This window comes from Selaginella moellendorffii, unplaced genomic scaffold (assembly GCF_000143415.4).
Source record: "Selaginella moellendorffii unplaced genomic scaffold, v1.0 SELMOscaffold_65, whole genome shotgun sequence".
Classification (NCBI taxonomy): domain Eukaryota; kingdom Viridiplantae; phylum Streptophyta; class Lycopodiopsida; order Selaginellales; family Selaginellaceae; genus Selaginella; species Selaginella moellendorffii.
The window spans coordinates 198,443-221,344 of NW_003314326.1; the positions used below are offsets into that span (position 1 = coordinate 198,443).

Consider the following 22,902-nt stretch of genomic DNA (forward strand, 5'->3'; position numbering starts at 1 on the left):
GCAAGCATCACACCGTTAGACAGACCAAAGCTCGTAAGTACCTTGAGTGCGGGGGGACCGCACAAGAACTTTTTAGAAAGAGCTGGAGTACGTAGAAGACTGGAGCTACCAGTGCAAACTGGAGCTCCCCAAGCGAAGCAACGGGTGCGAGAAATACGCCCCCAAAGTCAGTGCTGTGATGATCAAGTAAGGTAGCCTCAGGAATTCCTTGTAGAAATCCCGTGGCAGCTTCTGTCGGCCTTGAGCTATAGCCACGAAGGGCACTACACTCGTTCTCTGCCTCACGGCCTCGAAGGCGTCGCCGTAGCGAAGGGAAAGTCGTCTGTCACCGTTCCACACTCCGAAAAGGTGGTGAGCGAGAAGCCCGATGGACGTGGTCAGCGTGAAGGAGCTGCCGATCCATAGCGTGTGAGCAAAACACCACATGAACTGTCCAACCATCTGCGGGTCGAGCAGAGGAAAGGATTCATTTACAACACTGGAATGAATTCGAGCTTGGACTGTGTAGCATACCTGGGGATGCCGGGTGATTCTCATGATCCCAGTCTCCCACATATGAAGCTTGGGCTTGTCGACAGCAGCAACTTCGAGCAGATTAAACGTGGACGGATAGAGGAAGAAGAATGACGTAAACGAGAGAAGCCACACCAGCTGATGGACTCCAGGAACGTCTTGGACGTGCCATAGCTGCGCACCTTCGTATCTATGGTTGATAAAATACACCTGCGCGAACAAGTGGAGCGTAAATAAGCGCACGACTGGAAGATGTTTCGTGCTTGGTGACTGACCACGGCAGAAACTGCCAGCGGAAGCGACAGTCCAGCAAAAACAACTCGGTACGCCCTCTCGCCGATGAGCTGCTCGCCTCGGTCGCGAAAACTGGCCAGGCCACTGTGGACCAGAGCGAAAATGGCGAGCATAGCGGTGATCACGAGCTGCAAAGACACTTATCTCATGAAGAAAGAAACAAGAAAAATAGAAGAAAGATGTACCTCGGGAGAATTGTTGGTGAGCGTGGAGAGCCAGTCGACGTAAGCGGTTCCATAGCCCGTGCTTGGATCGAGCCACGCGAAGTAGAGAACCACGGTGACGGCGGCAAGAATGGCTGTAAAGTAGAGCCAGGACGAAAGCTTCTGGCTCTGGAGCTCAAACACCGCAGAGTCTTCACCCACGAGCGGAGGAGGACTTTGGTCATCGGCGCTCGCGGACGGTAGCACCTCGGACTCGTTGGAGACGCGAGCAAAGACAAGAACTCGTCCAAGCCCATGGTAGCGTCGTGATATGGATGTTGGTGCTCCACCAATGCCAAAGCCACGAGCACCACCTCCTAGGTTATTTACCTTTGTGATGCGCTGTTGGGCGATGGACGGGCGAGCTACAAGGGCGCAGCGCAGGCACTGCGCAGCCACGGCCATGGCCTCCTCGCTCCTCCTTGCTTAGCCTCTGTTTAGCTCATTATTCCACTCACCACATTTTCTGGTGATAACATTCCAGCGCAAGAGATTCCTGGCGAATCGGACGAACGCGCCGCGAAGGGTAAAATAGTCGCCGTAAAAACTCTCAATGTTGACGTGGTAATTTCTCCCAGCCATCATCCCGAGAATTACGGGAACATCCCTTCTATCCAGGACAGGTATCTTCTATCATCTCCTTAATGAGCAAAGTATGAGCTAAGTAACGCGGCATTGGCCGCGACCCTACAGCAACGTGCAGCCTGTTTGACTAGCCTCCTAGGCTTTTTAGATTCGATCCCAAGTTTCTGGACTACTCATCACTCTCTCCATCGCATTGATCCCAAGTTTCCGGAGCTCTACTCATCATTCTCTCCATCGCATCGATCATTCCATTCCACTCCATAGCTTGGGTCGATGATGGTGATCGAGCACATAGATCTGGTGGCCGATGCGCTCAAGCTCGCCTATCGCATCGTGAGGAACTACCAGGATGTCCCCAAGCAGAGAGGTAAATGCCGGGAGCTGATTGACCAGGTCTGTAGGCTGGCTGGCCTCCTCCAGGAGCTCCAAAACTCGCGAACGCCGCAAGCGCCACTCACCCCTCAGGCCAAGGCATGCTTCGAGGGCCTCAACAAATGCCTCGAGGACGCCTACAGGTATCTTTCTTCCATCCGCACTCAAAAATCGCAAGCTCGAGTGGCTTGGCAGGGTTTTGGAGAAGACATCGAGGGCCAGCATTCTCCGCTACATTTTCATGAGCAAGGAGGTTGACGAAGATTTGAGCGTCGTGTCCGGCAGTATAGATGGCTTCCTCAAGTCCGTCCCGCTGGTGTGCTTGACGGTGACTGTAAGAATACTAAGAACTGTGTGTTTGCAGATCCAATTCACGCAAGCAACGGCAATCCAAGCCGACGTGAAGGAGCTGGCGAGCGCATTCTCCAAGCTGAGCACGGAGCTCCAGCATAAGAGCGCGTACACGCAAGAGCAGCAAGACCTTGCGGACGAGGTATGTTTTCCTGCCATGTAGCGAGCGAGAGTGTTCGAGCTTTGGTTGCAGGTGTTGTCGATATTGCGGAGCAGGACTGAAGATGAACAAGAGAGCACCTTGGACAAGCTTCTAGCGTGGCTCGCGGAGAAATTCGAGTCGGACATGGAGACCGTGCGCAGGGAATGGCAGGTAAAGTACTCTCTTGCCGATCGAAAAGTTTGCCAAATGAAAAGTCTCGTTTCAGGACATGAAGCGATCGAAGAGCGATTTGATGACACAAGTCGGCACGACTTCTTCTTCCAAGCAAAGGATTGAAGAAAAGCTCTTGGAGCAGATCATCTTCTGCATCGACGAGCTCGAAGTTAATGGCAAAGTCTTGGAGGTGGACGCGGCTGGCATCCCAGGAGAGTTTCTTTGCTCCGTCTGTCACGACTTGATGAAGCGACCGGTCCTCCTCACGTCCGGCCACTCCTACTGTAGGCACTGCATCGAGCGGTGCTTTGGCAACGGTCCTGCCGTCTGTCCAAACTCGAGAGCTCTTGTGCAACCCGACTTGCTCATCGACAACATTGCCTTGCGAAATGCCATCGCCAGGTTCGTGTCTCGCGTTATCTGACTTCATCTTAAAAACCACCCATGCATGTCTTTCTAGGTGGAAGCAAACAGCTTCTCCTGCGCACGCCGAGGATGTTGACGAACCAGTTGTGGACGTGGTGGAGAGAAGCTACGACGAGGGCTTCGTTCTCCAGACGGTCTCGGAGCTCGAGTCCGACAACCATATCAAGCAGCTCAGGGCGCTCAACTGCCTGCTCGAAGTCGCGTCATCCACAAGTGGAGCAGCATCAATCCTCAAGTCCGGAGGCACAGCACAGCTTGTAAAGCTGCTCAAGTCATCCAGGAGAATGGTGGTGGAGAAAACCGCAGCTATTCTTGCGCTCATGACTTCCAGACAAGCTACTGCCGATGATACAGGACAGGTTGTGAGCGAGATCTTTGAGCACTGCTTGGATCTGGTCACCACAGGAACGGGGACGGTTCGACTGAAATCCGCCGAGACCATCACCAACTTGCTATCGATTCCCGAGGCGACGGAGTTCCTCCTCTCTCAGGTGGGAATTATTTCATCCTTCGCGGCACTGGCTACCGAGTCTGAAGATGGCATGGACATTTCCCTTCGATGCCTCCGGAAGCTATCGAGAAACAAGGACGCAAGTTTTAGCGGTGACTCCTCTTTGGTAGCATGTCTCCTCGATCTTCTCAAGTCGGAGGAAGATTGCATCGTTCAAGAGTCGGTTCTGGCACTCAAGTCCGCAGTGTCTTCCGGATCGTCTCGAGCTTGCGCGGTTTTGAAGAAGAAGAATGCTGTATCTCACCTGGTTCGCTGCGCAGCTTCATTATCCGGGGACTCTCAGGAAGCCGCAATCACAGTACTGGAGCACTTTGCCAAGAACGAAGGCTTCAGTGACTTGGTCGAAGCGGGATACCACAGATTCATCGTGCAGCTGGTTTCGGCATTTCATCCCTCGGACAACGCGCGTCTGCTCGCGAGCATACTCCGTCTGTCGACCGGCTGTCTAGACTTGCAGCAGGACTGGAGTTTCGAACTTGGTGACGTGCAAAGGCTGACGTCTCGCCTCATGGATACGCTCCAAGTCAAGGACTGCACGGCCGAGGCGCTCGAGCTCCTCAAAACGCTGTGTTCCAAGGATCCCGCATGCAAGGAGCTTGTGGTCGAAAACGATGGCGTCACAGTTCTGCTGGTGCTTGCAGTCTCGCCACGCTCAACGTGCAGGAAGGGAGCTCTTGCTGTGCTCACAACTCTCCTACGCTCGAGTGCATGCCAGGAGGAGTTTTCCAGAGCTGGAGGGATTGGAGTGCTTGGCAACACCATACAGACAGATGACAGTGCCGAGTGCGTCACGGAGGCTATGATATCGCTGGGACTCTTGGCAGGCAACGGCAAGCTGAGGCATCTGGCACTTAAGAGCTTGGATCTTTACAAGCTCCTGTGCTGTTGCATCGACGAGAACTTCCCCGAGCAGTGCAGAGAATCAGCCGCGTCTCTTGCGCTGTGGTCACTGACCGAGAGGAGCGATGTCATAGTGTCGAAGCCAAGCCTCAAGCAGCTTGGCTACGTGCTACAGCATGGCCGCAGCAAAACCATCAGAACGAAGGTGGCGGAGATATTGCTGGTGCACGCTAGCAGAGGAGGAGAGGAGGGACTGGCAAGCCTGGGCGGATCGAGCCGGCTCCATCTCGTAGAGCTGGCGGATGAAGCAGGAGAAACATACAGAGAGCTGCTACTCTCCTTTGTGAGCCGCAGCAGACCATGTACGCAGGAGGAGATCCCGCTCCTCCTTGAAGCGTTCTCGAGGAGCGAGTACATGGACGACGCGGTAGCATCGATCAGAATGCTGGTGGAGAGCAGCACCTCGTCTCACTCGGTGCTTTTGGCAGCTGGTTTCGGACACACCGGCTTGGAAGCTCTCAAGTCTGGCCGCTGCGGGGAGCCATGCATTGACGATATCTCTGCGTCGCTGGTTCTTCTTTATTCCTGCTGCAGCCAGCAGCAGTGCGAAGCGTCGCCGAAATACGTCCAAGGGCTGATGAAGCTCCTGACGATGGATGCCCCAGGCAGCGTGACAAGAGCAGCAGTGTGCTTACTCTCCTCTTTCGCCCACCCCGACAGTGCATGCCTCCAGGGTCCGCTGAAAACTTCTTCGCACGCGATCAAGCCGCTCTTGTCCGTGCTGCCACAGGCGAGGCTTGAGGCTCTGGAGTTGCTCTCCATCGCCGTGGAGGATTCTTCCCTGAAGGTAGAGCTTTACAGGCAAGGTGCCATTCCAAAGCTGATAGAGTGCCTTTCTCCGGACAACGATCGGGTACAGGTACGCTGCCTGTTCGGCAGAACATATGCTGACACTGACTTTATCTTTGCAGGAGTTGGCAATCTCCATTCTCTTGAAAATCGGTGCACTGAGCGAGGCCATGGAAGGTATCCGCGGCAGCATGATCTCCAACGGGATCATGGACCACTTGCTCGACATCCTCCGGAAGACTGGCGAGAGATCACAAGCCGCGGTCGTAAACAGTGCCTGTCTCATCCGCAACCTCGCCCGCAGCCTTACTTCCGGAACCGATAACGCACTCAGGACCTTGCTGGCCGTCTACAGGTTCTGCCTCACTAACAGCCCCCGGGAAGGCTACGTTGAGAGGATAACGTACGTGATCTCCGCTCTGGAGACGCTCACCGTTCCGGGCACTCAGCAACTGAAGCTGCTGCTGAGAGACAGCATCCCCATCCTCGTCAAGCCGCTGCAGGAAGACTACGCCAGCCAAGGTGACCCCGACGAGAAGATCAAGAGGAGCGCCCTGGCAATCCTGGCAAGCCTGTTGCAGGAAGCAAGCCTGTGCAAAGAAGTGCGCAGCATGCTTCTCACCCGTGCCTCCGTGTTGGCCTTGAGGAATATCATGGACAAGTCCGGCAGCAACGAGTGCAAGACGCGCGCTCTCAATCTCTTGGCCAAGCTCATGACCTCCGCCTCCAGCTTGAAGGAGGTAAGCAAGATGATGCGCGAGGATGACTGCATCAGCGTGGTGTTTAGACTCACGCAGCTACACGAGTGCTCCATCCCTGCCACCAAGTTAATCGAGTTGATGAAGCATGACAGGAGTACGAGAACTTACATCGAGGGAAACTTGTTCCCATGGCAAAGAACCACCTCGGCACCGGCAATGAGCAGAGGTGTGTAGAAAAAGTAGACACAGTGTTGTACACTCCAATGTGTATAAACAAGAATATTTTCATTTTCTCGGCCTGAAGGGCAGCACAAAGGATATCGACTTTCCTGGTTTGGTACCTGTGAAAAAATACCTTTCAAATCAATGATCGAGACTAGAACAAGACGCTCACTTACATTCTTTCGAGCACTGGTTGACACACGAGCCGATGACTCGCTTGGTGTCATCCGGATCTAGAACGTAGCCTGTTGTTCCGTTGACATGACGAAGGTGTCGAGCGATAGCAGCTTTGCAAACCATGCTACAAGGCTGTGAGCACGACTCCTCTCTCGATTGCCCCTCTCCTTTACCGCAGCAAGGCTCCCCCAGCAGCGTCACCTGCATTTTCCTGAGATGCCATCCACACTTTCTCAAAAGTGGTAAACCTTCAATCCGGCTGGAACTGCCTGAAGCTCCGGGCTTTCCAAGCTGGATTCCAAAACATTCATGCTAGATAGATTCATGGAGACAAGCAAGAGTTAGGATCAGCAATCTTCAAAGATAGAGCTTCTCCTACCATGCTGACGCCGTGAAGCCCTTTCTCCGAGCGACAATCTTCCCCTCCACAATCTGCTCGATAAAATACTTCTTGCTGACAAGACAAAGCTGAGAAAGACGAAAAAGAGGATTACCTACAAGATGCTTCCATAGATTGTGAATGGCTCCACCGGATCGCGCTCCACTCGCTGCTCTTGCTGCTGCTGCTGCTGTTGCTGCTGGCCCCCAAGCCAGTCGAATGCAAGCGCTTGTGATGGCGGCGGATGGAGCACGAGTGCCGCGCAGCTGGCCAGAGACACGAGCGCGCTCCTGGTGTGCGGAGGAGCGCTTCGATGCCCAGGCCAAGGCACCGGATTGCTCGCCATAGCCATAAAATAATTTAAAAAGAGAGATAGATTAGGGTTCCCTGCCTAAGGAATTGAATGGCTCGCGTCGTGGATGCGCACCATCGTGTGTGGGCGCAAGCATGCTGCTGTAAGTCTCTTGCTCGCGCATCGCCTCCCAGATCTTGCTGCTCGCGACGTCTCCACCAAGGCAGCAGGTCAGCTGCTGTGCGCGCTCAAGGCATGCGGCAGCATTGGCGATGTGGAGCTGGGGAGGAAGCTCCACTGCGATGCTGCCCACGACGCCATTGTCACCGGCATTCACGTAGCAAACACGCTGCTGAGCATGTACGCGAGATGCGGCAGCCCCGCGGATGCTCGCGCCGTCTTCGTGGCCATCCCGCGCCCTGATCTCGTCTCCTGGAACGCGCTCGTCCTGGGCCTGGCGATCAACGCTGGCTACCAAGCCGAGGCTCTTCACTTGGTGGAGGAGCTCATGCCGGCTTGTGATGCCCGGACCTTTGTAGCGGCAATGGTGGCTTGTGCGAGCCTGGCAGCACGACAAGGAGATCGCGATGGCCTGGAGTTGCTGGACAGGGCCATGGCTCTACACTCCCGGGCTCTGAGTAGCGGCAACATGGACTTGTTTGTGGCCAACTCCGCGGTGGATATGTATACCAAGTGTGGCAGCTTGCTGGATTCCAGGATGGTCTTCGATAGGATGCCGTGCCATAGCTTGGTGTCGTGGAATTCCTTGATATCGGCCTGTGTCGACAACGAGGAAGCCGAGCTCGGGCTCCAGCTCTTCCACACAGTGTCGGATCATGGATGGGAGCCGAATGCTCGGACGTTTGTGGCTGCTCTTTCCTGCTGCTCGTCACTCATATCCAAGCAAGGCAGTACTCCCGGAGAACCAAACGTAGTATGTTGGAAGGAGGAGGTTGCGAAAATCCACTCTCAAGCTGCTGGGACCGGCTGTGACTCGCAACTCTTTGTAGCAAACTGTTTGATCGACGTGTACGCGAGCTGCGGCAGCTTGCTAGAGGCTCGAGCGGTGTTCAACAAGATGCAAGTCCGTAGCGTCGTCTCGTGGACAGCTCTACTTTTTGGATACGTCCACAACGGGGAAAGCAGGGCCGGACTGGAGCTGTTTTCGCGCATGCAAGCTCAAGGCTCCGTAACTCCAAATGCCTGCACGTTTGTAGCGGCTCTCATGGCTGTCTCGGCTCTGGCGGAAGAAGAAGCAGGCAAGCTTGTCCGTGGAAGGCTTGTCAAAGTGAGCAGCCTGGAGTACGGGATGGGTTTACACTCCCAGCTTTGCAAGGACGCGGCTGCAGTGACGGACATATATGTGGGAAACAGCATCCTTGTCATGTACACCAAGTGTGGCAGCATGCTGGATGCTCGTTGCGTCTTTGATACCATCTCCACTTGGGACACCGCATCGTGGAACTCGCTTCTCCTCGGCTACGCTGAGAATGGAGAGGCAGAACTATGCCTGGAACTGTTCGCAGCCATGAAGCCATCAGTCGTTGCAATCGCCCCGGATGCTCGGACTCTCGTTGCTGCACTCGTTGCTTGCGGGAGCCTTACTTCACTTCAAACTGGAAAGTTTCTCCACGGGGAGATTTGCAGGCACGGAATGGAGAGGGACGTGTTCTTGGCAAACAGCCTCATTGACTTGTACAGCAAATGCGGGAGCCTAGCCAATGCAGAACAGGTTTTCGATTCGACAAGCACCAAAAACTCGGTGACTTGGAGTTCACTGATTGCGGGATATTGTCAAGCAGGAGACGGAAATGATGGAGCCGCTTTCGCGCTTGAGCTCTTGTCCCTGATGCGTGAACTTGGCCTGGAACCCAATGATGTTACCTTTCTGTCGCTTCTCACGGGATGCAGCCGAGCGGGGCTTGTTAACAAGGGAAGGCAGTGCTTCCGAGCTATGATCTCGCAACACAGGATCAAGCCTCGCATCGAACACTACCACTGCATGATCGATATGCTGGGCCGTGCTAATCGCCTGGAGGAGGCCATGTCAACGCTGGAATCCATGCCTTTCTGTGCAACTCAAGTCACCTGGACTATCATCTTGGCAGCGTGTCACAAATGGAACAACGTAGAGCTGGGGACAAGGGCTTACCACAAGCTGCTTGACATGGACGAGAGCCAGATCGCGGCATACGTGCTCATGTCCAACATCTACGGGATCAATGCAAGAGCTTGAGTCGGTCCGATGAGCAGCAAACAATGCAGCCCAAGCAACGGAGTCGGGAGTGAATGACATGGTTATAGCTACACGTTAAGGCTTGATGTGAATCAGCCAACTCCTTTCTCAGTTCTCTGATATGCTTCCATACTCTCAGGGCTTATGCTCTTTGCGTGTGAGTATGTGTGGCTCCAGCTTGTACTAGTAGTAAGTTCTTCCCTCTTGCTGCTTCACTTCCGTGTCTTTGATGATGACGTGCTGCTGATCACTTATGGTCCAAGAATACAAAGGTTATGTGTGGAAGAAAGGTATATAAGAAGCGCTTTTCATATATACATATTGTCATGGGCTCCATGTTGGCTCGGCACGGGTGCTCGAGTTCGGTGGTGTACTCAAGTAGATTTTTCAACCGGGAGATGGAGATAGCTAAGGTGGACAAGTTGTTGCAGCCGTCAGTCTTCGGTGACGCTGGGAAGGTTGTGACCATTCTCGGTCCCAAGGATTCGGGTAAGACGGCAGTGATTCGCGAGTTCCGCCGTAGGCAGAGCTTGGGGCTGGTCTCGGGGGTGTCTTCCTACATCCATTTGCGGCAGAGTTACAACTTGTCCCCCGCGAACTTTGCCAACACTTTGTGGACGAGCCTTGGGCAGTCTCTGGGGCAGAAAATCGACGCCGATGCAAATATGAAAACTCTGAAGCATCAGATTGGTTGCAAGTCATGGGGTATTGATATTGACGACAAGTTATTCAAGGTTACCACTCCTCAAAGAACCGCCTTGCATAGTAGGGAGCGGGCTGATGCAATGGCAATGGTGTTTGAGGCTTTACCCCACTACTGCATGGACGTGGTGAGGGATTTTCTGAATGGCTACACTGGTGGCTTTCCAACGGCTTTCATCGATGAAGCCAACGTTCTTCAATACTGGCATTCTCGCGAGATGGATGAGCTGATGCGGCAGATAGTCAGGTTCTCCAAGCAAGAGTGTGTTGCAAACGTTGTCTTGCTATCGTCTGAGAACTTCTTCACGCAGTGGGATTGATCACATGCTGGATGTCCAAGGTCACCGAACGAGATCTGTGACCATAGGAAACTTCCCCAAGGATGAGTCTCTGGCTTTTGTGGGACAGCAAGCCGGGCCCGAGAGACTGGCCAAGGTGCAAGTTCTGTGGGACGAGGTGTTCGACCACATCGAATTCTGCGAACAGGTAAAGTGCGCTCATGTGGATAAAGTGGAGGAGGCATGGGAGGCCTGGAAGGAAGTAACAATTGGCTGTGAACTCAACGAAAGTTTTTTCTCTCGACATGACAAATGGACGCGAAAGACGTTCCTTGAAGTCTTGAAAAAGGTCGTGATGGTATTGTCCCGTATGCGGAGCTCCTTGAGCACCAGGATACTGTAAACTCTATGTTAGAACGCAACCTGCTGCAGTACAGGACTAATTGGACCTGTCATGGATGTGGCTGTCAAGTGGAACTACCCGATCATCATCCCAAGCAATGGCCATGAAAAAGCTTCTCTCTCTCAACTCTTGATATGACTCTACCCTTTGTTCTTTCCTTTTTCAAGGAAATAAAAATGTGCGTCACGGCTGACAAATCGTTATGCCTTTCTTATGCAGCTCATCTTCGCAGCGGGAGAACGCTTTTCCGCACGCTGGTGACGGCATACGCGTGTGCTCATGTCCAACATTTCCGGCATCAATGCCCAAGGAAAGAGCTTGAATGGATTCGATGAGCAGCAAACAATGCAGCCCAAGCAACGGAGTCAGGAATGAATGGCATGGTGTCAAGGAGCTCCTGTGCCATCTCTACACGTCCAGCTCGCCCCAAGAGGCACACCACGGAGCAGAAGTGCTCCATTGCAGGAGCTATTCCATGGTCGCCCGCCATGAGCAGGAACAAATGCCGGGCTTGTTCAAGAAGACCAACATCGTTGCTAGCAGCTAGAACACTCAACACTGACCTCTGGCTCACGTCCGCCCCTTCCATTGTCATGGTGCGAAGCAGCTGGATCGATTGCGTGTAGCTGCGGCGTTGCGACTGTGCCGCTCCCATGATGTTCCAGGAAACTGTATCACGCTCGGGCATGGAATCAAACACTTGTTTTACAAACTCGACGTTTCCGTACTGGCAATTGATTTGGAGCAATCCGGTCCAGGACACCAAATCTCGCTCCGGCATTGAGTCGAACACCAGCTTTACGCCCTTCAAGTCGCCATTGCGGCAATATGCAACGAGGAGAACGTTCCATGTTACCAACGTCGACTCGGGCATCTTCTCAAAGGTGGTCATTGCCGCTTCCAAATGCCCAGAAGCGGCATAAGTGTAAACCATAGCCGTCCATGCCACGACATCGCACTGGGACATAGAAGAAAACACGCATGCCGCATTTTCTACGTGCCCCGCGCTTGCAAAAGCACGCAGCATGGTGGTCCAAGACGCAAGATCCTTTTCCGGCATCGAGTCATACGTGTGCTTTGCAGCGTGTAGATGCCTGTTTGAGGCATACGCCGCAAGCAAAGCGTTCCATGTCACAGTGTTGCGCTCCGGCATTAAATCAAACAGGGCTTGAGCCTCATAAACGTTACCTCGTTTTGAGTAGGAGTGGATCATAACTGTCCAAGAGACGACGTTTCTGGCCGGCATCCGATCAAACAGAACTCTAGCTTTCTCCATATGCCCATTACGGACATATGCCTCGAGCACAATGGTCCACGAGAACACGTTGGGTCCGGCCATGCAACAGAAGACACGCTCAACCTCGTCGAGGCAGCGACACCTACTGTACATCTTCATCACCAAGTTGATGAGATATGTGTCATCGCCAAGCCCGCTCGCCACCATCTGCCTGTGGAGCAGTCGAATGCGCGACGGCTCTGTGGAGCTCCCCAGAAGCGAGCTGAAGCGCCTCCGTGTGCAAGCGAGTTCCATGTACCGCTAAGCTAAGCCATTGCCGTGTGTCACGGCCTCTAAGAAAGTGACAATCGTTTCCAAGGTGTCTGTCTATAGTGAACAAATGCCGCCACCTGGTATCGCTCTATAGAAACATCTGGACTCTTGTAATCTACAACTAGAAACAATGTTAAGGCTTGATGTGAATCAGCCAACTCTGAACGAATCCTGGATGCTTCGCAGTTCCCTGGCATGCTTCCGCCATTGGAGTCCTACACAAAGAGAGAGAGATAGATTGGAACACAGAACTTCGTGAGAAGAAAAACTTACCGCTCGCGTTGACAGACATGAGATAGAGCCTGTTCCCAGCGGCTGTTGCCGTGATGAGTACGTGTGGCTCCAGCTCGTACTGGTAGTAAGTTCTCCCATCGTACTGCTTCACTTCCATGTCTTTGACGCTGCCCTCGATGTTCTTGCCGGTCACCTCTGGCCCGAACGCGTCGATCACCTTCTCTGGTGGTCCGATCTCTTCGATCTTGGCATTGTCATCGATTGCTGCCACCATCCAAATCGATATGAGTCTAGATGCTTTGAGACACTCTAGCTACTCACTGTCTGAAAATCTCCTCACGGGAGCCACAACGACTGCGATGCTGCCTTCTTCGCTGCTGGCAAACCGGAGGTCAATCTCGGTTCCACCCAGGTCCGCTATAGACACGGGAACCTGTGCATTACGAAAGTATATTGCGGATGGACATGGAGAATGTTCACGGAGCCTACCTCTTGCCAGTTTTGTGGAACTCGGAAAGAGTATGGTATCATGGGACTCCAGCCCACGCCATGGCCGCCAGATTTCTCATCGGGTCTTCGGTACGTTCTGATGCCTGTACAATGAAAGATGTGATCTTGGAATCAATGGAAATTTCACTCTCACCATTCTCGTCAGGAAGGGAAAGGCCGGGAACGCGTCCCGCAAGGAGGGTTTGTGACACCGCGATTGCCTCTTGGTGGTGGACGCAGCTTTGGTGGAGAATGAGCGATCCTCCAGCCAGGAGGAAATTCCTGCGGTGGGTGCTATGAAAACCATTACCACACTCGCCTTGCACATCGCCCGAGGAAAGAGCTCGCGCTAGTACTCGCAATCGCAATCGTAGCGCCGGCACGCAGCCAAGGCGTCCACCACCGCAAGCCAGGGCCATCACTTGGACCTAGAATATGCGAATCTCGATTGCATTTGGTTGGAGAAATCCTGGATGATAAAGTTGCAAATTATAACACTTGAGTGAAATATCCAGGAGCGATCATTCCGCATGAATGGTGTTTTTGCAGGCAACGTCGATCTTCCTCCCTGCCACACCTGGAACGGCTAAAGGTCGTCGCGCCAAAGATAAAGAAATCCGCATATAAAGTCCAAAGTTCTCGCAGGGTACTTGTTATGGTTGTAGAAAATGAGCAAGATAGCATCCCAGTGGTCAGCTTGGCCAAAGTTCTTGCAGGGTACTTGTTATGGTTGTAGAAAATGAGCAAGATAGCATCCCCAATGGTCAGCAACAACTTGTCTATCTCCATCTCCCGGTTGACAATATCTCGAAAACGCGCTCACACAAAAAGAATCAGGAGCGATCTCGGCCGTTGAACGCTTGAAGAATCCACGGCGAGGTGGTTACGCCTTTATATTGCTGACTTGGCACTACTGTGGTGGCGCCACGTGTCAGTCAAAGGCGCCAGGTCTGGTAGGTGTGAACGGTGGCTGGCCGCGTGGACTGGTTGCAGTAGTGTTGTGGAATTGTGGGCAGCGCAAATCCCCCATTCTTTTTGTGGAGGGCTCCTGGGGCTGGGAAGCGAATTGGAGGAACAAGAGATCAATCCCTCCTCCCTCCTCTGCTATTTCCGGCCCAGCGATAGCTTCATTCTCATCGATTTTTAGGTCTTCATTTTAAGCGCGCTCGCAGCAAATGGAGCAGATGGGCGGAGGAATGGAGTCGTCGAGCCTGGATTTCGTGCTGGCGCTCTTGGGCGTCAAGGGGATGGCGTCCACCAACATCTCCCCGCTCACCCTGCTGCTGTCGGCGCTGCTCCTCGTGGCCGGGGCGCTCTTCCTCTGGTGGAAGGCAGCTGATGCCGGCAAGCGCGTGGCGGAGCCGCCCACAGTGGTGACGCCAATTGTGGAAGCCGAGGAGGAGGAGGCCGATGATCTAGCAGGCTACACGAGCAAAGTGACCGTCTTCTTTGGCACCCAAACCGGAACCGCGGAAGGTTTTGCAAAGGTGTGGTTTTTGTTTATATTTCTCGCTCCCTCTTTTTGGCGTCTTCGCTCCAGCCAGCTTCCGGGATTGATTTTTCGTGTTCTTCTAGGCCCTGGTCGAGGAAGCAAAGTCTCGATACGACAGGGTTCTCTTCAAGGCCGTCGACTTGGTAAACTTCTTTTCTTCGTTCTTTCCAGTCTTTCTAAAGGCTACTCTTTGTTCCAGGACAACTACGCAGCGGACGACGACCACTATCGGCTCAGGCTCAAGAAGGAGAAGCTGGCCATCTTTATGCTCGCAACGTGAGAATCTCGTGTGGAGTTTAATAATCTCTGCCAAGCAGCGTTTTGTGAACTGTGCATCTTTGTGTTCTTTGCAGGTATGGTGACGGAGAACCGACGGACAATGCGGCCAGGTTCTACAAATTCCTTACGGAGGTAGAAGACTCTTTTTCTTTTCCTTGGAATCTTTAAGTAAGATCGATCGACTTGCAGGGTGGTGACGAAAGAGGCTTGTGGCTGAACGAGATGACTTACGCGGTGTTTGGTCTGGGCAACCGCCAGTACGAGTACTTCAACAAGGTAGACCGACCGTTCATCCTTTTGCGATTGCTGATAGTTAAAACTTGATCTCGTCACAAGGTTGGAAAGGACGTGGACGAGGAATTGGAGAAGCAAGGTGCCAAAAGGCTTGTTCCCTGTGGAGTTGGCGATGACGACCAATGCATCGAAGACGATTTCTCCGCCTGGTACGACTCTCTAAGTGCTAGTGCTTAAAGGCTTACGCGTGTTTCTACACACAGGCGCGAGCAGCTATGGCCGGAGCTTGACGCTTTGCTTCGGAACGAGGACGACGTTGCCATTCCTTCCACTACCACTTACACGGCAGCTGTCAGCGAATACCGAGTTGTAATTCATGAGAAGCTAGCAAAACTCGTCGAAGGGAGCTTTCTCCCGGTGGAAAACGGTGGGCCTGTCGTTATTGATATGAACCATCCTTGTCGGTGAGAGCCTCTTTTCATCTTGTTGCTTTTAGTTCTCCTCTCATTTATTGTGCCCGGGATTCCAGAGCCATCGTGGCCGCTCGGAAAGAGCTCCATACGCCCTTGTCCGACAGATCGTGCACCCACTTGGAGTTCGACATAGCTGCGACTGGCATCAGGTACGCTAAAGCCCTCTCTTTTATCTCAAGCTCACACATATAAGTCTTGTGATTTTATTTAGTTACGAGACTGGAGACCATGTTGGTGTGTACGCTGAGAATTGTCACGACGTTGTGGAGGAGGCTGCCAATCTTCTAGATTATACGCTGGACACAGTCTTTTCACTTCACACAGACACGGAAGATGGCACTCCGTTGCCTGGTAGCCTTCTTCCGCCATTTCCCACACCCTGCACTCTAAGAACTGCCTTGGCTCGTTATGCCGACTTGCAAACTCCTCCTCGCAAGGTAATGCACATCGGCCACCCCAAGTTTCTGTTCTCCTAACCTTTGCTTTTTGTCTGTGTAGGCTGTGCTTGCTGTCCTTGCGGCATATACATCAGAGACTAGCCATGCAGACCGTTTGAAGCACCTAGCATCGCTGCAAGGAAAGGTTGGTTGTGATCGTACAGGGTTTACATTTTCCAGCTTGTCTTGACTTTGGTGATGTTTTCCTGCAGGAGGACTATTCGCAATACATTTCTTCGTGTCAAAGGACCCTGCTGGAGGTTTTGGCTGACTTTTCCTCTGTCAAGCTGCCACTCGGGGTCTTCTTCGCTTCAGTGGCTCCGCGTTTGATGCCAAGATATTATTCCATCTCGTCCTCTCCAAAGTACGTCCTTTCTCGCCTACTCCTGTGCTCACTGTCATTGCTGCGCAGGTTTGCGCCCACTAGGATTCACGTCACTTGCGCGTTAGTTCATGGACCAAGTCCAACTGGCCGCCTGTTTAGAGGAGTTTGCTCTACATGGATGAAGGTTTGAAATTTTTTTTCAAGTGTCCGTCTCTAACTAGGAAACGCTTGTGTGACAGAATGCTCGCTCCGCCGAAGAGGCCGGCGATGACTGCAGCTGGGCTCCTATATTTGTGCGACAATCAAACTTCAAGCTTCCTGCGGACCCGAAAATTCCCATCGTGATGATAGGACCTGGCACCGGCCTGGCACCTTTCAGAGGATTCCTCCAGGTGTTTTTTTCTTGTGTGATTTATTTTATTCCTGGAACTCATTTCTGTTACTTCTCAGGAAAGAGCTGCTCTACAAGATTCGGGTGAACAACTGGGGCCCTCGGTTCTTTTCTTTGGATGCCGCAATCGGAATCAGGTAAATGTGTTTCTCGTTTTTTGTGTTGTTTTGTCCGCAACGCCCAGTCTTGTGAGCAGGATTTCATTTACGAGCGCGAACTGAACGAGTATGTGAGCAGAGGAACTTTGGCAAACCTGTACGTGGCCTTTTCGCGAGAGGGCTCCACCAAGGAATACGTCCAACACAAGATGCAAGACAAGGTGCGTTTGTTATCTCCTGTATCTCTCTCGTCTCATACTGCTTGTTTTGTTGTTCCTTCTTTCAGGCTACTGACTTGTGGAGACTTCTGTCTAACGGGGCCTACTTGTATGTCTGCGGCGATGCCAAAGGAATGGCTCGCGACGTTCACAAGATGCTGCTTACCATTGTCCAAACCGAGGTGAGTTTTTGTGCTTACCACCGATGCAAAAGTCAACTTTTTCTTGGCAGGGCAACGTCAAGGAAGCTGAGGCTTTTGTCAAGCAACTGCAAAACGATGGTCGATATTTGAGAGACGTCTGGTGATTGCTTTACCTGCGAAGTGATTGAAACAAGGAAACGACGTACACTACGAATTTTGTAGTTAGCATTCATTGAGAGACGAATTGTCTCTTGCTGTATTCAACCGACTCCAAACCATTTCACCCATTAATTAACGCAACTTCATACTTTGTGCTTGCGAAGTAAACGTGAATCAATCTCAATGCAATAACACTTTGTTCACTTGAGCTACTTGTGCTCATGGTATACGAGAAACTCCAGCTCGAAGATCCGTTCCTGGTGCTTCTTGTTCAGCTCTCGCAGCTCCGCCATGGCCTTGTGAAGATCTGCGTTAGCAAGCTGGAGTTGCTCCAGCTTCGCATTGCACTGCTCCAGCTGCTTTTCCAACTCCGCCTTACCATTCTTTGTCTCCGCCTCCAGCTTGGCCATGCGATCCATCACTTCATCTTGCATCGCCGCCAGGAGGCCTTCCGCATGGAGCTTTTTCTCCTTCGCATCTTTTACCTCGGCCTGGAGACTAAGCTTTTGCTCCCTGGTATCTTTCACCTCGGCCTGCAAACTAAGCTTTTGGTCCCGGGCGTCTCTCACCTGGGCCTCCAACTCTTTAACCTCCCCCGACAAGGCAGTATACTTGGCCACCAATCCCTTCCCCGCATCCGTGGACACGTTCACCGTGGGTGGCAAACCTGGTGTCAGCTGCGCCCACTCCGCAACCGTGAGCCCCTCGAGACCATCTGTATGTAACAGGTTAGTTCACCGTGGAAGAAGACTCGCGGCACCTATGACATAGTGAACGAAGTCTTTGGGATCAAGCACGCTCCTCGTGGGGAGAAGCTTCTGTGCACTCCTCAGGCATTCCTCGACCGTGGCTTTGGCTGGCGCTGCCAACTTTGCTACCTTTGTGAAGGCTAAGTCCGGCTCCATAAACTCGACACATATCCTCACCTGTGCATCCTGTGTTACGTGGGAAAGTATGTGAGAATCCCAAGCGTTACCTCATCAGGGCCAACAGAAGGGTCCACGGTAGCCTTCGCTTTACCTTTGTGCTTCTCGCGCTTCTTGTTACCCATACTACCTCGTCAAAAACCCTACCCCCGACCCTCTTTATGGCGGAGAATCACTCCACAATGGGACTGTCCTCCACATCATCTTGAACGTCTGGTACTGACTTTGGTTCTCCCAGTGTGTCACCTTCCTCCTGAAGAAGGGCCTCCTCGTCACCTTCTTGCATCTGCTGTGACGCTGGCTGCTCTTCCTCGTCTTGTCCACAGAAGCGAAGCACAAACTGCCTGAACGTCTGCACCGCGGAGTTGACGTCCACCTTCTGCTGCATTAAGTCTTGCAGCACCTCCTTTGAGAAATCATACTCGTCTTTGCTTGCGTTCACTTTTTCTGGGTCGATATCATCTTGGACCTGTGGAAATGGCAAAACGTGTGACGATGAGTTGATAGTAGTGAATAAATTTCCATAGATTGCTAGTTACCTGTGACCAGGTCTTCTTGAGAAGGTCGAATACAGTGCTGGCAGGCGCTTCAATGCCGTGGTTATAGGCTATTTGAGCAAAGGCCTGTGGACTGATGCTGTCTCCTCCATCCGGCATCATCAATAGTGTCTCCCTGAACATCCTGATTGCACTTTGCTGCGAGATCGATGAATCTGCAGTAGTGACAATCTCTCGGAACTCGCTGAACGTCAAAACTCCATCTTGATTTGCGTCTCCGGCAATGAACAGATTCTCCAGCTCGGTTGCCTGAGATACTTTAACATCAAAACCACGTAAAATCAGAAGGCCTTAATACCTTATCCTTGGGAACTGGCTTGCTGACTTGAATGCTCTTTCTCCGTTCGTCTTGTATGGTGTCCTGGATAAACAAGAATAGCGAGGACTCTCAGAAGCTGTATCTCCTTTTCTTTTCCTGTTCTTACCATCTTATGTGGATAGACCGCTAGTATCGCCTCCACAAGCAGGTCCCAATCAACTTTTCGTACTTCACTTTCCTTCACAAGCTTCCTGATCTGCAAAGTTCACAACTTTTACTTTGAAAGGAAAACAGCAAAGTCAAGACTTACCTCTGGTGACGCCTTTTCAGTCACTGCATTCTTTGCAACGTACTTCTCCACGAACGACAATGCTGCTCCCTGGCTTCCAAAGTAGGCAACGAGATTGGGCTCGTCGGCAATGAAAGCGTACTGGGATGCATTCAAGAATATAAGACCGTCGTCTTGGTCAGATGGAAGCAGCACTCCTGTTTTGCTTGAAGCTCGCTGAAGGATTTTAAGGTAGAGATAGAGATCGGGCTCGCTGTAGTTGTTGGTTTCGTCCATACCAACAAACCGGCTGAAGACTCTGATCTGCCAGGACGTAGAAAAGCATATTAGAAACTTCTCCATTACGGCTTTAATGCCTGCCTACTTTATGATGCTTCTCAATCTCCTTGTTGGTGATGAGTGTCTTGACCGTCTTAAAAACACCAAAGATCGCTGACTCGCTGAGACCTTTGAGTCCATACTGATTAAGCATGAAATCATAGACAAACTCGCAACAAGTTTGCCGCTCATTATTGCAAGAGTCATCGACAGAATCTGCGACAATTTTGCTCACGTACACCGACGCAATTAGCTTTGTTAGCTGCAGAACCGGAAGAGTATCTATAGATCAGGCCGAAGAAACAAAATAACAGAAAGAAGACGATGCTTTACCTGCCGAACGTTGAAAAATTTTACAGTCTTGGGCGGGTTGTAAATCTTCATCATCTTTGCAAACCCGAGAGGCACGTAAGACTTGAGCTGGGAACCAAATTTGCTTCCTTTGGATTTCCTGCTCTTCCTCATCTCACTGGGCCTGCCGCTGCTTGGGCCGCCCTCTATGAAAGAAACTTTTGCGCCCTCTACGGCAACAGAACCCCGCTTCCCTTGCATCAAGCTCTTGTGCCGCTGCATAAACTTCTCCCTGAACTTGTCGCCCAAAACTGTTCCAGTCATCTCGCAATACTTTTTGAGAAGGACCTCAATCTTCTCTGCCAATGCACCCTCCATCGGGAGCCTGTCGAGCAAGCCTATAGTGTCCACCGCAAGTGTCTCGAACTCTTTCAAGCGTTCGACGATTGGGGGGCCTTCGGCTTTGTCCTTGCCAGCAGCTTCGGGATCAACCCATCCCCCAGCTAGAGCTTTCAAGTCGTCAGCACTCAGCTCAGCTTGTGGAGCTGCTCCTCCTGCTTCTGCTTCTGCTCCAGCTCCCTCTGCCTCTGCCTTGACCTCTTTTTCCACCTCCTCACCACCTTTTTCTTTGGCCTCGACTATCTTCTTTGGTGGAAATATATTTGGCGGCGCGCTTTGGCATCTTCTCAGTCCCTTGCTGGGATCGGTCTGTGTGTAATCGTCTCGTCGATTTGTCTCTGAAACAGGCACCGCTGTCTGCTGCTTTTCACCTTCCTCAAGTTGCTGGAGCTCTTCTTCTGTCAGCTGTTCAGTAGATTCATCGGCTCCTGCTTTTTTGCCAGCTTCTGCTCCCTCGGTTTGTGCACCTTCGGCAGTAGCTCCTCCGGCCTCAAGTTTCTTGCGCTCCTCCTCCTGTCTCTTCAGCTCGAGTTGCTTTTTAAGTTCCTCCTCCTGCTGCTTCAGTTCCTCTTCCGTGGGTTCGTGCGTGTATCTGAACGATATCGACCGCTTTTTCAGGTTGACGAGATACTCGTTCCGGGATCTGGGTGACATGTTCTCCGTGCGACACAGCCGACACCTCTTGATCTTCCTCATCTCAATGTCCTTGTCTTTGAGTTTGGCCCGTATAACGTCATACTGGTCCCTGTAAAAGTCGTGATCGGAAAGCATCCGCGACAGGTGATCTTTCGCCCCTTCTAGATCATCTCGTAGCCGCTTCATTTCATCTTCTGTAGCATTGAGCTTTGGTTCCGCTCGCACAAGAACCTGAGCGTGCATGCAAATAGACTAGTTAAGGTTTGTAAGGTTAGCACGCTTTCGACTAGTACCTGATTGAAAATACGTAGCAATTGCCTCCAAAGATGGAGAAGGAGGTTTCCACGCTCTTCGCAATGGATATCCACCTGCCATGTTTATCTAACTCCAACAGTAGAGCCATGAAAGAAGAATATTTGCACACATACCTGACGAACGATTTCTAGGAAGGCAATAGAATGAAGAACAAACGCGGCTTCCACGTTCTCAAAACGTCCATCCACTTTCTCACAATGGTTCTTTTGCATTGCATGCTGCAGCCAATCTCCGAGCAGTTGCACGTCCTCTCTTTTACCTGGCTGTTTGAATACAAATAATCACACCCGAGGTTTTTCGACTACTGCAAAGTATTACCTGAAGAGCAGGAAAGACAACCGTATACCATCTCTTATCGAATGGACTGTAGGTGAACTTGCAGTCGGGTCTTCCCAGAAGTTCTGGCTGCCAGACAAAAACGTTATCAACCGGTATGACTGACAGTGCGAAGAGTACCTGGACGACATACTTGTTCACAACATAGTCCTCGACGGGAATGTAAGAAGGCAGAGAAGAAGGAGGTGGAGCAGCGCTCTTGTGTGGTTCCAGGGACTGCTGCTGATCCTGCGGAGGGTCGTCCTTTGCTTGTTTTTCAACAGCTACAGGCTCGTTGTCGACTTCAGTGAGATGAGCAGCAGCAGCAGGAGCAGCAGGCTCAGCGTCCTTGGCGCTAACATCTTCGTGCTTGCTTCCTTCGACCTCGTCAACATTCTTAGAGAGCTCGGTACCTTGGTCACCAGGGATTGGAGAGACGACTGGATTAGTGCACTCGACAAAACGGATTATGAGCTCCCTGACTTTCTCGAGTAGAAGCCGGTCCTTGACTAAGAAACCAGCCTCCGGCGGAACCCTGTTCACCCTGGCTTCCATGGCTTCCCACTCGGCTCTTATCTCGCGGACGTGCTCGCCTGCAAGTTGAGGGATGGATTCCATCTGCGTCAGACGAGTGCTGTGTGAAGCTGCTATAAACGAGGAGTCCAGTTAACGGTTCATCGATGCCACGAGCTCACAAGAACAAAAAAGAAAAGTTACCTGGATGAACATCTCGCGGATTTCCGTGTCTTTGAGACCAATCGCTTGGAGCAGCCACTGCTTTGCACTGATTGGAACAGTCGCCGAGGCCACAGTCCCGGACTTGGTCTTCCGTATAGCATGAGGAACGTTCGACTTTCTCCCGGCGCCATAGTCCGGAGGTCTCAAGTGAGGAACTGCTCGAACGCCTTCTCTGGAAGCCCCGGTGAGCTTGGTGAGATAGTCCGGAACTTTCATAAGGAGTCCTCTCTTGCAGAAGGTGTCCACCACCTCCTCTCTCTCCACGACTTTGTCGCGTGGCTTGCTTCCAGAGGAGTAGCCGCCGGGGATCCTCGGCGTCCTCACCGCAGCACACGCCTGGAGCCTCTCACTCACAAGCTCGGCCATGTCCGCCGCCTTGGAGCTCCCGCAAGTGGAGCTCGCAACCTCCCTAGCGGCGGCAGCTCCCACCCTCCGCCCCCTCCTCTCCTCCTGGACGTGCTCCTTCCTCTGGAACCCCGTGTGCTCGTGGCTGGACAGGCGAGTGGGAGTGGTGGACGGACCTCTGTGCGATGCAATGCGGCCCAAATCCACCGACGCCGATCGCTTGAACACATCGTGGGAGAAGGCCGAGCGAGACGACGCCTGACCCACCTCGAATGCCCGCCTGCTGGGCGACGGCGATCGATGCGACACGGTCGCCCTTGCCAATGCCGCCCCTTCCTCGCGG

General features: G+C 52.4%; 9 protein-coding genes across 13 annotated transcripts; 3 read left to right on the top strand and 6 right to left on the bottom strand.

Annotated features, from left to right (window-relative positions):
* Nucleotides 1-38: 38 nt before the first annotated feature.
* Nucleotides 39-1,446, bottom strand: LOC9648968 (15-cis-zeta-carotene isomerase, chloroplastic). The gene is made up of 4 exons (XM_002984998.3): nucleotides 993-1,446; nucleotides 789-935; nucleotides 514-723; nucleotides 39-441 (listed from the first exon to the last, which is right to left on the bottom strand). The coding sequence occupies exons 1-4, from the start codon at nucleotides 1,413-1,415 to the stop codon at nucleotides 106-108; spliced, it is 1,116 nt and encodes a 371-aa protein (XP_002985044.2). The 5' UTR covers nucleotides 1,416-1,446; the 3' UTR covers nucleotides 39-105.
* A 206-nt stretch (nucleotides 1,447-1,652) lies between these two features.
* Nucleotides 1,653-6,246, top strand: LOC9648969. 3 transcript variants are annotated; one of them, XM_024690052.1, is made up of 7 exons: nucleotides 1,654-2,110; nucleotides 2,163-2,283; nucleotides 2,332-2,460; nucleotides 2,512-2,631; nucleotides 2,687-3,036; nucleotides 3,095-5,330; nucleotides 5,383-6,246. In XM_024690052.1, the coding sequence occupies exons 1-7, from the start codon at nucleotides 1,869-1,871 to the stop codon at nucleotides 6,193-6,195; spliced, it is 4,011 nt and encodes a 1,336-aa protein (XP_024545820.1). In that variant the 5' UTR covers nucleotides 1,654-1,868; the 3' UTR covers nucleotides 6,196-6,246. The 3 variants fall into 3 exon arrangements, with proteins under 3 accessions (XP_024545819.1, XP_024545820.1, XP_024545821.1); XM_024690051.1 differs by having other exon boundaries at nucleotides 1,653-2,110; nucleotides 2,163-2,460; XM_024690053.1 differs by lacking the exon at nucleotides 1,654-2,110 and having other exon boundaries at nucleotides 2,232-2,270; nucleotides 2,332-2,631.
* LOC112351706 lies at nucleotides 6,228-7,091 on the bottom strand. Its single transcript, XM_024690054.1, has 5 exons — nucleotides 6,859-7,091; nucleotides 6,740-6,814; nucleotides 6,609-6,672; nucleotides 6,360-6,561; nucleotides 6,228-6,302 (listed from the first exon to the last, which is right to left on the bottom strand). The coding sequence occupies exons 1-5, from the start codon at nucleotides 7,089-7,091 to the stop codon at nucleotides 6,247-6,249; spliced, it is 630 nt and encodes a 209-aa protein (XP_024545822.1). The 3' UTR covers nucleotides 6,228-6,246.
* A 67-nt stretch (nucleotides 7,092-7,158) lies between these two features.
* On the top strand, nucleotides 7,159-9,267 carry LOC112351726 (putative pentatricopeptide repeat-containing protein At3g01580). Its single transcript, XM_024690097.1, has one exon. The coding sequence runs from the start codon at nucleotides 7,159-7,161 to the stop codon at nucleotides 9,265-9,267; it is 2,109 nt and encodes a 702-aa protein (XP_024545865.1).
* A 1,681-nt stretch (nucleotides 9,268-10,948) lies between these two features.
* Nucleotides 10,949-12,181, bottom strand: LOC9648778 (pentatricopeptide repeat-containing protein At4g02750). Its single transcript, XM_002984999.2, has one exon. The coding sequence runs from the start codon at nucleotides 12,179-12,181 to the stop codon at nucleotides 10,949-10,951; it is 1,233 nt and encodes a 410-aa protein (XP_002985045.2).
* Nucleotides 12,182-12,282: 101 nt separating this feature from the next.
* Nucleotides 12,283-13,464, bottom strand: LOC9648970 (psbP domain-containing protein 4, chloroplastic). Its single transcript, XM_002985000.2, has 5 exons — nucleotides 13,077-13,464; nucleotides 12,923-13,026; nucleotides 12,755-12,866; nucleotides 12,473-12,697; nucleotides 12,283-12,414 (listed from the first exon to the last, which is right to left on the bottom strand). The coding sequence occupies exons 1-5, from the start codon at nucleotides 13,339-13,341 to the stop codon at nucleotides 12,350-12,352; spliced, it is 771 nt and encodes a 256-aa protein (XP_002985046.2). The 5' UTR covers nucleotides 13,342-13,464; the 3' UTR covers nucleotides 12,283-12,349.
* A 442-nt stretch (nucleotides 13,465-13,906) lies between these two features.
* On the top strand, nucleotides 13,907-17,322 carry LOC9648971 (NADPH--cytochrome P450 reductase). The gene is made up of 17 exons (XM_024658963.1): nucleotides 13,907-14,409; nucleotides 14,498-14,557; nucleotides 14,614-14,690; nucleotides 14,768-14,825; nucleotides 14,883-14,969; nucleotides 15,030-15,136; nucleotides 15,191-15,391; nucleotides 15,457-15,549; nucleotides 15,612-15,837; nucleotides 15,899-15,982; nucleotides 16,050-16,201; nucleotides 16,250-16,346; nucleotides 16,402-16,554; nucleotides 16,613-16,690; nucleotides 16,750-16,872; nucleotides 16,938-17,051; nucleotides 17,102-17,322. The coding sequence occupies exons 1-17, from the start codon at nucleotides 14,098-14,100 to the stop codon at nucleotides 17,174-17,176; spliced, it is 2,097 nt and encodes a 698-aa protein (XP_024514731.1). The 5' UTR covers nucleotides 13,907-14,097; the 3' UTR covers nucleotides 17,177-17,322.
* A 35-nt stretch (nucleotides 17,323-17,357) lies between these two features.
* Nucleotides 17,358-18,266, bottom strand: LOC112340498. Of its 2 annotated transcripts, none has more exons than XM_024658965.1 (3): nucleotides 18,148-18,266; nucleotides 17,932-18,097; nucleotides 17,358-17,886 (listed from the first exon to the last, which is right to left on the bottom strand). In XM_024658965.1, the coding sequence occupies exons 1-3, from the start codon at nucleotides 18,220-18,222 to the stop codon at nucleotides 17,381-17,383; spliced, it is 747 nt and encodes a 248-aa protein (XP_024514733.1). In that variant the 5' UTR covers nucleotides 18,223-18,266; the 3' UTR covers nucleotides 17,358-17,380. The 2 variants fall into 2 exon arrangements, with proteins under 2 accessions (XP_024514733.1, XP_024514732.1); XM_024658964.1 differs by having other exon boundaries at nucleotides 17,932-18,106.
* On the bottom strand, nucleotides 18,267-22,586 carry LOC9648779. Of its 2 annotated transcripts, none has more exons than XM_024658961.1 (12): nucleotides 22,194-22,586; nucleotides 21,618-22,120; nucleotides 21,480-21,566; nucleotides 21,275-21,424; nucleotides 21,140-21,214; nucleotides 19,854-21,077; nucleotides 19,567-19,782; nucleotides 19,224-19,505; nucleotides 19,080-19,169; nucleotides 18,953-19,015; nucleotides 18,637-18,903; nucleotides 18,267-18,566 (listed from the first exon to the last, which is right to left on the bottom strand). In XM_024658961.1, exons 2-12 carry the CDS (start codon nucleotides 22,092-22,094, stop codon nucleotides 18,270-18,272), a joined length of 3,228 nt encoding a protein of 1,075 aa, XP_024514729.1. In that variant the 5' UTR covers nucleotides 22,095-22,120; nucleotides 22,194-22,586; the 3' UTR covers nucleotides 18,267-18,269. The 2 variants fall into 2 exon arrangements, with proteins under 2 accessions (XP_024514729.1, XP_024514730.1); XM_024658962.1 differs by having other exon boundaries at nucleotides 21,618-22,123.
* Between the last annotated feature and the right edge of the window lie 316 nt (nucleotides 22,587-22,902).